We start from the raw sequence: 12,501 nt of genomic DNA, 5'->3' as shown, positions 1-12,501 counted from the left end.
TAGTTCTACATCACAGACTGAACATTGTGTATGACTTGCAGAAGGGGTAAGGAAGAAACCAAATTATTGGGGTCTAAAGGTCAATGGTCAAGGTTACTGTGACTGAAATATGTTATTTGTGCACAAAGGTTTTAGTTATCTTCATAGATGTGTATAATATATGAATGAATACTGTTCTTGGTACTATTGTTGTTGAAATTTTTGACCAATTTAGTCTTGCAACTGATACACTTTATGATGGAATGTTGCGAACACAACTAGTACTTGCAGTTTCTGATCGATCTGTGTGAAATTTGGTGCATATTATGGTCATCATGATCAGAAGGACATAACCATTGTTAGGAAAACCCTGAAAAATCCTTGACATTATGGGGTTCCCTCGTTGAATGTTGTACAAGTTAGTTTTATCCTTGAAAAGTCTTTGTTTTCCCTGACCATTGAATTTATGATACGGAATATAAAACATTAAAAGTTAATGAAATCTATCACATTTTAATTAAGAATTGGGGAGAAGGGGTAATGTGTACTGAAAACTATGAGTAAATGTATAAAATAGGATTAAATTTGGTTTATCAAACAACATGTGGAACAAGTAGTTACTAGATGGAGTAGCATACCTTTGCTCTGGAGGCATGCTAATTAAAAAAATTTGTAATCTCCTTTGTACCTATTCTTGGAGTGATAAGCAAAGTAAAATTTTTGGAGAAAATTCAAATTCCAAAAAGAATGTTCCTTGAACATTTTTGGAAGTCCTGTTCAAAATCTTTGAAAAACAACACTATGTGCTGTATTAACCTTGACAATTATATGTCGGTGTCTTGCAGTTTTTTGTGGATTGCTGTAAAGCATGGTACATAGTATTGGCCATGAAAAAGGCATAGTACATACAGACATGATTTTTCTCTGTTTTAAAGCAGAATTCCGCTTTTCTCCTGACTTGAATTAGATTTGGTATAGTTCGTTTGATATAGTTGATTTTGATATATATAGTTCGTTTATTATATTATCTCTGATCCGGTTTTCTTAAAAATGGTCTGTCTGGTCCCGTTCTGCAACTACCCTTGTAAATTATTCATTCCATATATTAGTTGGCACATGACTCTCATAAGGGTATTCTGATTGGTCAAAGGTTTAAATTCATCCAAAGAATCTTCATGTAATGGAAACTGATAGCAATGGAAAGAACAAGCCTGCTTGCAAAACATGGCACCATGAGTTGTTGAGAGACCATGACATGAAAAGTTCAGATAAAGGTGTAAAAAAAACATATGGAAATGAGAATGGCTGGAGTGAACGGAAATTGAGTTGGTCAGTTTATAAGAAAACTGAATGCTAGAGAACAAGCATTTTGTGACCTCTGCAAGAATGATCTTAATTATTGTAACCACGGTTGGAAGAGTTTGGAAGTGCATTTAATTACTATAAGAAGAAGGCTTTCTTGCATGAGAGAACAGATTTTGTCCTCTGTCAGAATATGCGCACTGCATGTCACAAATACAAGCACCAGCTTGAAAGGAAAAAGGGTCTCATTGAGAAGGAAAAGAAATGATTGCACATTGAGCCAAAAAAGTCAGTGGTGACAATAAGGAAAACTTAAGAAACCTTTTCCAAAGCCGCAAAAAGAGCTTGACTGGTATATCAACAGGTTGTGTCCGTTGGAGAAAAAGACAAATAAATGTATGGGATTATCATACATGCCAACCATTACACTTTTGGTGTAATCATTACACTTTTTTTCACTAAAGTACGCCTTACACGTAAATGTATTTGGATTACGCGTTTGTGGTATATCCCCTTCCAAGAAAAATTAATAATTTGTTTTCTCATTTTTATTAACATCCCATTAATCTCTTAGACCATATTCTAGAAAAGACAGCTTATAACTGCGACATAAGAGTGCACTTGTCTGTAGACTTGCATGTACTTTGCTAATAATAATATGTTCTATTTATAGCAGTTGCCCTAGTTCCAAGAATCGTGTTGGTTCTATTTTCAAACTTTTGACCTCAGTTTCTATTTATAGCAGCTGGATGGCTTAGGAGAGAACAGACTGATTTTCTAACTTGTAATCTTTGTTCACAGATTCTTTGTTCAAATTCATATCTGGTACAGAATCAGTCTGTAGGTATTTGGCACTAAAAGCCAAGTCAGATTTATTCTAGTGTTACAGCAATAATGTTTTTCAAATAATTTCACAGATGTATTAGGAAAAGATGAAAAATCGATTCAGAGATGAATACATGAAGTACACAATACAGTGTTCCATTCTATGGCAGCTTCACACCCCTTGAAGGCTGTGTGGAAAGGATTTTAAAACAGGGTTCCCATGCTATCGGGAAGAGGTCGGGAGAAATGATAATTTTTTTCCCCAACCGTGAAAAGTCCTTGAATTTTGCAAATATTGACGAAAGTCTGGAAAAAACCAGGAATTTTCCTCTACAACTATGTAATTGAGTCGTAACTGAACTGATTCGGAGTTAAATTCATCGAGTTCTAACCAGAATATTAGGAGGTTGCAGTATGGATCATTTGGGTGCTTGCCATAAATATATTTGTTGAGACAATCCAAACGCTCAGTGGATTCAATTCTTCAAGTAGACTTTTTGTTTCACAGACAGCTCGATATCTGTAACTTTTTTTATTATATGGAAGGTTTGAAAACCAGTCAAGCATCACAAGAGGCCAACATGGTGGCATTATAGCATAGCCGTTTATCGGATGGGCTAGCAAACTAAAACGTTGTTAAATCGAGTTATACTTGCATGAAATTGATATGAAATTTTTTTTTTCTTTCTTGTAGTTGTTCTCGAAATAAATATGTTGAGAATTATATGTTCTTTCTAGTTTTTACAAAAGGTATTGGACTTTCATTTAATATAATTGAAATTTTGCTGCTGTTGTTGTTGTATGGTTAAATGCCATTTTTCAGCACATGATAGGCTATACATGGCGGCCAGTATTATTGGTGGAGGAAGCACCCAGAAAATCCCTGGAAAGAACCACCGACCCTCGAGAAGCTACTGGCAAGCTTTCTCACATACCGACATTGGCCGAATCCAAGACTCGAACCCACGCAGACAGATGTGAGATGGCAGTGATCCATAACGGAGAGTGCATTAGACCACACGGCCGCTCGTGGCCCCATTGAAATTTTGTACAACAACATTAAAAAGGAGTTTGTTGTTGATATCAAGTGACTATTGGACTTCGCTGTCGTTTGAGATTTGTGAAGTCATATGACTATTTACGCAAATGGCAAGTACCGGGTCAGGTTTCATCTGTGCCGAGTTTTGTCTAGTCTGTCAGCGGATTAAAGAAATAACGATTATAATTCCTTGCCATTTTTGAGAAAATAAATAATTTTCCCGTCGATTTCATGCAGGTATAAGTCGATATATCATAGTTTAAAATTTGCTAGGCATGCTTGTAAGCTATCTTACGGTGGCAGCAGATTCCAAATTTTTTTATATGTAATTGCTCTGAACCCACACTCCATCCTAAATGTCCAAATGTAAAAAAATGGGGTTGGAATATTCAGAGGAAACCCAGATTAGACAAATTTAGACTCTTTGAGCTGAACTTTGGTGCGAATCTATTACACAGGGACATGTAGTTTGAAGCATTGGTTTCAGATCTTCAATAGAATGCAGGAGAAATGGGAAGTTGTCATCCCATTTATTATATATTAAGAAACGATAAGAGCCCATGTATCAGTACAGGTTTCAGGACAGATTTATAGAACTACAAGAAGAGAAGTTGATTTTACAGAAAATTTAGTCCTTGTTTATACAACAGTATATAATTTTGAAGGTCTTTTGTCAAAATTTAAGTCAACTATTTTGTAAATGTCTTTAAATGATGGAATTTTTAACCAAATTGTCTTATGGAGTTTAGATTGTTTGAAAAATCTTGTTTGAAATTTTATTGGCACACATAAATTCAGGGTTAAACTTTTTTGTTACAAGATAAGATTCTCTAATACTTTGCATTTATTGGGTTTTTTTCATACTGTGATAGAAATTGTTTACTTTGTGTAACATGCACATATATTGCTCTAGAATTCTTTAGAATTAAAGGTTTGAAAGGAAACAAAATAATTTATACTCATTATGTTTTTTCCAAGAAGCAGCATAATGCAGGTCAGCAAAGCAAAGATAGAATTTGTATTCTCTACATTGAAATGGCTTTAAATGCAAATTTATTGGAATATAGTCAGATTTGTTTCATGTGACTCATTTGTGGTTTTGTACATGATCATCCTTTCTGACATTTATGTTTTTGGAGTCTTGAAAGAGAAACATCTTCAGATTTGGAAAATGCATGTTTTATAATCCAAAATGTTCATTAATTCCATCATTAATGGTCATATGTTAACCTGGAAAAAATGTTATCCTGGAAAAAAAAAACATGGAAAAGACCTGAACATTTATATTTAGAAAAGCGTGAGAACCTTGTTAATATTGATCATGGTGGTAAAACAAAGAAACCTTGAATTAACTCGTTTTACTAACTCCAGTGCTAAGGTAACTTCTTTTTTACAGCAGAACTAAATTGGGGACACACATTTTATAAATACAGAAAGCTCTCTCAGTTACGAATCACTGCCATCTCACCTCTGTCTGCGTGGTTTCGAGTCTAGGATTCAGCCAGTGTGGGTATGTGAGAAAGCTTGCCAGTAGCATCTCGTGGGTCGGTGGTCCTCCACCATTAATACTGGCCGCCATGCATAGCCTCTCGTGTGGTGAAAAATGGCGTTAAACCCCACAATAACAACAACCCCTAGCAGTAGAGGACTACATTGGTCCTTTGTTCAAACGCATGTTTCATGATTACGAAATTTCAGAAAATAGGTGTGTGCAGAACAGTCGTCTAATATTGTTAGGTGTTTAGCAGAAGATACTTCACTTAAAATTGCAGAAGCCATGAAAATTGGGCTGTTTAGTATTGCAACAAACAGGAGTAGTGATTATGATGCACCCAGTCTGTGACTGTGTGAGAGACTTTGACAACGAAAAGGGAAAAGTCAGAGTGCTTCTTTCATTACCAGGATTAACAGTAGATTCCACTGGAGAAAAACATTTTTTTTATTTACTTGATAATGCTTTGAATAAATATAAGTTGGCAGAATTGTTTGGGGTTTTCAGCTGATACTGCATCAGTGATGACTGGAGTTCATAAAGGAGTTGCATTCTGTATTTTGAAAAATGGCTCCATCAGTGTTCATATCAGGTTGACTATCATATGATGCACCATGTTGCAGGAAAGGCTACTGATAAATTAGAAGGATAACTCCTGAAGTATCAAGTTAGCACTCTGCCTGACAATGTACTTCATTCAGACAGAGTTGATTATTTTCATCTTATTTCCCAGCTAAAAGACCCAATAACTGGAAGATATAAATTTCCTCTTCTTTGTCAGGTTATGAAAGGAATATTGGTTCATTACCATTCCAATGCTGATTGTGAGAGGTTGTTAAGTATTGTTAACAAAAGTAAAACTGAATTCAGATCCAGGCTGTGTAACCCAACACTTGAGCTGGTACAAAGTGTTTTGAAATGCAGTATGAGAGTCCGTTGCTTTTTAAAGCTCAAAGTGTTATATATGAAAACTTGAAGCAGTAATTGATGTTAAATGTCCAGAGGGATAAATAAATCATTTTGGACATATGCTCATTGAATTTGTATCGTGTTATATGTGGATTACTATTTTTCTGCTCGGATTACTCTTTTTGTCCACTTGGGTTACACTTTTTCCTCACGGGGGGTTGGCATGTATGGATTATTTGTATATAGTTAATGTACTTGGGTGTTTATTTTACAGACTTGTTATGAAATGAGAGAAGTATAATATATTTGATGCAAAAATTGACAAAATGTTGTGATTTAATTATGACGGGAACACAGAGATGTACATGAAATAACTTAAGTATCAATAGTATTAGAGAACTAATTCATGTGACAATAAATATTGTGAAATTATTGAAGTAAAGTTGAACATTTTTGGTAAGTTCATTAGTTTTTCAAATGATTATTTTGGTTTATTTTATGATCATGAGTTGCACCAGGAGCAGTATTTTATGAGCGTAAATCGCGTTTTGGCCAGGGGCCTTCAGTCCCTTGACCCTCAAAATCAGGGGCACTGCCCCTCAAGACCCCATTTGAGGAGGACCTCCAAACCCCCCTTTAAAAAATTGCAGCTTCTTTATGGAAGACCAAAATCATATCTGTACATAGTATTGACCATCAGCTGTAAAGCATGGTACATAGTATTGGCCATCAGCTGTAAAGCATGGTACATAGTATTGGTCATCAGCTGTAAATCATGATACATAGTATTGGTCATCAGCTGTAAATCATGATACATAGTATTGGTCATCAGCTGTAAAGCATGATAAATAGTATTGGCCATCAGCTGTAAAGCATGGTACATAGTATTGGCCATCAGCTGTAAAGCATGGTACATATTATTGGTCATCAGCTGTGAAGCATGATACATAGTTTTTGCCATCAGCTGTAAAGAATGGTACATAATATTGGTCATCAACTGTAAAGTATGGTACATAGTATTGGTCATCAGCTGTAAAGTATGGTACATAGTACTGGCCATTAGCTGTAAAGCATAGTACATAGTACTGGCCATTAGCTGTAAAGCATAGTACATAGTATTGGCCATCAGCTGTAAAGCATGATACATAGTATTGACCATCAGCTGTAAAGTTTGGTACATAGTATTGGCCATTAGCTGTAAAGAATGGTACACAGTATTGGTCTTCAGCTGTAAAGCATGGTACATAGTATTGGACATCAGCTGTAAAGGAGCCTTGCACTTGTACTGTTTTTAAAGACTTGTGCACTTCTTTTACTGTAGACTTTCTCAGCAGGAACATAATCACAGGACACATCCTGTAGTGAAAGGTTGCATCCATTAGTCACCTCTTACAAAATGCAGGAGGGCACATCGGGCTTTTTTTCCTTTTTTGCATTCCGAATCCACAAAGGGGAGGCGAGCAGGAGTAGTTCAGGGTATATTTAGTTGAGCAAATTGCTCACCATTTCCTCTAATTTTACGATGAGGTAGAAAAATTATGGACCTAATGCCACACAAAGAGAAAAGTTGACCGCTCTGGTGACCTAGTGGTTAGAGCGTCTGCCTCGGATTCGGAAGGTTGTGCGTTCGATCCCTGGCAGAGTCATACCAAAGACTTATAAAAATGGTACTAACGGCTGCCTCTCTTGGAGCTCAGCATTAAGAGGTTAGTGTTAGGACAGGTTGGCCTGTTGTCAGGATAATGTGACTGGGTAGGACATTGTGCTGTATGTCTGTGGCATGATGTCACAGTGCTAGACTTCACTATAAGCTGTCACACTGCAGAAATCTTAGCGATACGAGTGAAAAAATGTTAAAAACTATGTTAAATTTTCAAATCACACACACACACACACACACACAAAAAGAGGAAGTCCAGATATTCTTCTGATATCCTGCACACTTTGTTTATTGCATTTGATACATTTTAAAATAAACATGATGATCATAACATGACTTTAAGAAGAGAATTATAAATAGCCTAGTTGGACACAAAATTGAAGATAATTTTTTTTATAAAAAAAAAACATTTTTAAAATGTTCCATTATTACACATGCCCATATATTTTTTGGTCTTGATGTGAATTATGTTTGTATTATGTACACCTTGCCAGAAGAAATTGTACATGTGGTAAAACTTCAGATTTCAGTATGTTAATAAGAGATTAGACGAGTAACCATCATTTTGTTCTAACATTGGCTGTTGCCAAGGAGAAATATTTTTTGTATAATTTGCAGTGATGCTTATCTTCAATGATAGAACAATATGTATGAATTACCATGCTTTATCACACCTCACTTTCAATTTGTCTTTGCAGTCCTAAGAGGTCAAAAAGATCAAGGTCAAAGTCAGCTCAAAGAAAGTCGGCTTCCAGCAGTCCCAACCGACACAGAAAAAAGTCCAAGAAGAGCAAACATCGAGATTAACAATTATGTGTTGAGTGAGAGAGAGGGGGGAGAGAGAATCATCAAATCATCTTTTAGGGGAAGACTTTACATTTGTGTACATGTGAAGGACAAGCAGGATTGAAGAAAAAAAATCAGGTGCTAAATGAATATAGACGTGAGGAACATTTGGTTTGGGCATTATTGATGTGGTAGACACAACACAATTTTAATGAGTATTCCATGGATTTGAGTAATCTAATATCTATTCCGGTATGATAAAATCTTGTCATCCTTGATGTTGTGAACAAAGTAAGTTAAAAAAGGAGCACAGTTTTAATCCCATTTAGATGAAATTATTAAATCATCTCAAAAGTGTTTAATTATTGCAAGTATGTTTAATCATTATGCTAATGTACAATAATGTTTGGAAATTAGGGAAGTTAAGCTTTATGGAATATTTCATTTTTACCACTTGAACATGGACTCAATGATGCAAAATAGGCCCAAGGCAGTTGGCATACTGGACTTGGTACCAGAAGGATGCAGGTTCCATTCCTACCAGCAGATCAGCCCAGGTTGGCATCATGGTGTACCCTTGGATAAGGCACTTTATTCCACTTGCATTGGCACTAAGAAATCTACATATCTTGATGTGCCATAAATGCCAGACCAGATGAAACATTAATGGGAAAAATTAGTCAAGAGGTTCTTTATAAGTATTTGAATGCAGATAGAAATGGTTCTTCATAATCTGAGGTCAATAAGGCTTCATCCTCTGATGATTAGTAAATATTATCAACTTTTGCTCCTAGTGAGAGCTTACAGTATGAGGAATAAACACAACAAATGTGTGATTAATAAATGCATGGTACCAAATTTGCATCAAGACAGAATGGAAGTACAAACTACACATTTGCCTTTATGGTTCTGGTGATTTTTAAAAATTATGGTATTGTTTATACGCAAGATTGTTTACAAGAACAATTTTATGAAAGTTAAATAAAAAACTGAAGTTGTATGCTTGTCCATGTGGACATTTATTACGTTTTGCTAGAATTCTTCGAACATCTTTCAGACTAATAAATTGAACAATAATTTGAGTGTGCATGTGCTTGTGTGTATATGTTGACTGTACAATTTTGCATCATTCTTAAACAACTAAGTTAGTCATACTGCATTGTACAGTTATCATTTTTCACATTATTCAGTGTTAAATTGTACATAGCCAGTCTAAAGTCTCTGTAATGAGGACATCGATATATTGTCAGCACGTAATTTGTTGAATGACTGTTTTTGCTGAAAGCATCTTGTATGAGTACATCAGTTTACTTTTGAATAAAAATAGATTGATTGGAGTAGCAGTCTTTGTTTATTCATATTTTTTTCCTTGCCTGATAGCTCAGGGATGTTATGATATTCTCATCTGTCAGTACACCCAGTCATCCACTATGATGATGTTTTTTCCTACAGTGTGTCCTTGATACTTATATACTTATTTAGTTAGCTACGGTTCCCCCCTCCCCCATGTTAAGACAAAGAGACATAGAAATGGTCTCCATCCATCCTTCCTTCCATATATACATCTATCCAATTTGTAGATGCTCTAGAATGCACATTTATTACAAGATTTTACCCAGATTTGCTGGGAAGCTTCATCTCCACAACAGCTGCAGTTTGCTCATTGTTTTTATTTTCAGATACATTCCTTGATCATAATAAGCATAATATCCACAGCCTGACAAGTCCAGACATACCATACTAAAAATGATTTTCATAACATTGTTTGACTGGTTATGACAACATACTGTGAAAATGTCATCTACTCACCATGAATGAAGTCAAACAAGACTGGCCATGCATGATGTAACTTGCCAATTACAACTTTTGCACATTTTCATCAGCATACTCGTGCAAAACATCTTGCAAATGCATTTCACTTTGTGCCTTTTTAGTCAGTTTGAGCAATCCTTTGACATTTTCTCACACCAGGCGAATATATTTGATGTATTCCTGTAATTCATTATTTATTATTGATGCAAATGAATATTTTCAATTTAAGTTGTACAATTGGCAGTTTTAACTGCCTGTCTCATGATCTGCCATTCTTACAGTTCATGTAAGCTGTATGAAGTAAATGATCGTTTTGCATTTATCTTGATTCAATGTGTCCACCCCACGGTGAGTTCAGTGTGATGCTTAATTGATTTCACCAGTATCTCTCTCTCTCTCTCTCTCTCTCTCTCTATATATATATATATATATATATATATATATATATATATATATATATATATATATATATATGTAGATTACAAATAACATGGCATTTAAACTGTTTGTATGAAGCAAATTAATATACCAATACTGTTGGTATATCAAATTGTGATCCGCCCATGGTGCAGTAACATAAATATATAAACATTTTTTCAACTACGGGCCTTTAGATCAATGATGAATTTCCACTCCATAATCATTAATGACATGAAAATAATGATAAAAAGTAATCCCGTTTTCTAAATGAATTTAATATGGTACACAAATTCATTGCAATCCTTTCCACGGATGGTGCCACTAAATATAACTTATACCACTTTAACCATCTCATTATCAGATTAAGCAACAATTGCGTTTGACCAGACCCAGATGGACCTATGATAATTGCTCTGATAGAATTTGGTAGCATTGGATGATGCTTGACTGGCTCATGCTTTCGTGTCGCTGAGAAATCAATGATACCATGTTGTACAAATATAATAAATAATATGGATTTATATTGCGTTCGATGCAGAGCACCCACCACCACAAGTGGATTAACAACAATAACAACAAAATAAAAGCATGCCCTTATAGATGTGTAAAATGTGGTACAAGCAAATACAACTTTATCTCCGGGCACAAAGTGTCTGGTGGTGATATCACTGCTTCACTGGGAAAATTACCAGGAGCTCCATAGGCTAAAATATCCAGGAGAAAAACATTCCTGGATATAATTATTGTGGTCCTGGAAACCGACTAGATATCCAGCTTGACGAGCGAGATCAACCAATACCTGGAGAGCATCCAATAAATGCTTTTGATCAAGCATGTCATGTTGATGTAGCATACAGACATAAGGATTTATAACAACATATTGCAGATGTGAAGTTGATTCATTCACCAAATTCTATAAAAAAATTGCTAGCTTCCTAGTAATATTTGCGATGAAAGGTAAACTAGTGCTATGGGCCGGTAATTAATCGACCAATTATCATTATTATAATGGAATGGATTTATTATAACCCAAAAAGATATTGGAGGGGTAGTGCAGCGATTAGTAAACTTGCTGATACAGCAAATGTCACACCTTCTGTTGCTGAAAGGTAATATGACAAATTTATTTACCACCACCTAAAATTATTCAGTACGCACATTTTAATGTCAGCACTCCCAATGAAGTTCATCAAGCAGATATATATTTTTTAACACGATACCATTAAAATTGGTAGACGCAAGTCGCGCATATACAAATATGCGTTGACGTTGCAAGTAGGTATAAAGAAGCAGAACAATTATCAACTAAAGCAGATACAGACGTTGCATCTGCGTTTGAACGAATTTATCAACATGGTGGTCTACGATGGCCATAGTTGCTTCAGGTTGATCCTAGCAAGGAATATCTTGGTGCAGTATCATCTCTGATGAAAAAACATAACATCAAAATCAGACGAGGACATACCGCAATTCATAGTGATCAGGAAAGTGTTGAACGATTTAACTGAACACTTGCTGAGTGGTTATTTGGATATCAGTATGCGATGGAAATAATTGGAAATATATGAGATGTCGTGAATGGGTTGCAAGACTAACAAGTGAAATAGCTGCATTAAATAATGAAATTACTCGTGCAATTTCTATGAAACCAATTAATGCGATCACAAAAAAAAAAATACATCAATACAACGACATGCATGGCTCCTCCAAGCAACCAGTACTAGGTAATGTGACTGTAAGATATTTATATGAACCTGGTGAACTTAAAGGTGGTAAGAAAAGGGCAACTGATCCTATCAGGAGTGAGATGACACATAAAATTTCTAGCGTGTTAAGATCCACGGGTAGACCTACAATTTACAGATTAGATTCAACAGCTCATCAACGTGGATTTGTACGTGAACAATTACAAGTAATTCCTGAGGATACACTATTACCACCGCATTCACTTTTGTGAACTGGCGCCTCGATGTCGATTACATTCAAGACATAACATTTTCGCGTGTGTGACCAATACTACTATTAATTCTATCCACGGTAAACTGTCTTTGATTACTATTTGAATACATCCACAACATTGCTGTGTTACAGCCCGCACAATGATTATTCTGTCGTTGTTTCAATGTCATGATAAATTCAGCATTGAGATCAAAGTCACGTTTTTTTATCACACTACTTATAAGTAATTCTTTTCTTACTACATCATCTCCATTGTGACCGCTCCGGTGGCATAGTGGTTAGAACGGCTGCCTCGGATGTGGGAGGTCATGGGTTCGA

General features: G+C 35.5%; 1 protein-coding gene across 4 annotated transcripts in view; it reads left to right on the top strand.

The window, feature by feature from the left end:
* LOC149799905 (U2 snRNP-associated SURP motif-containing protein-like) overlaps positions 1-9,329 on the top strand; it is an 84,850-nt gene extending 75,521 nt beyond the window's left edge. For all 4 annotated transcript variants that reach the window (XM_089959356.1, XM_089959357.1, XM_089959358.1 and 1 more), the window contains exon 24: positions 7,905-9,329. In XM_089959356.1, the coding sequence (XP_089815482.1) occupies positions 7,905-8,013 (109 nt within the window). In that variant the 3' untranslated portion in view covers positions 8,014-9,329. The remainder of the gene's footprint in view (positions 1-7,904) is intronic.
* The last annotated feature ends 3,172 nt before the right edge of the window (positions 9,330-12,501 follow it).

Source organism: Sinohyriopsis cumingii, chromosome 5 (assembly GCF_028554795.1).
Source record: "Sinohyriopsis cumingii isolate HCF-2022 chromosome 5, ASM2855479v2, whole genome shotgun sequence".
Classification (NCBI taxonomy): domain Eukaryota; kingdom Metazoa; phylum Mollusca; class Bivalvia; order Unionida; family Unionidae; genus Sinohyriopsis; species Sinohyriopsis cumingii.
The sequence above is the reverse complement of the archived record's forward strand: the minus strand, read 5'-3'. Positions and strand labels throughout refer to the sequence as shown.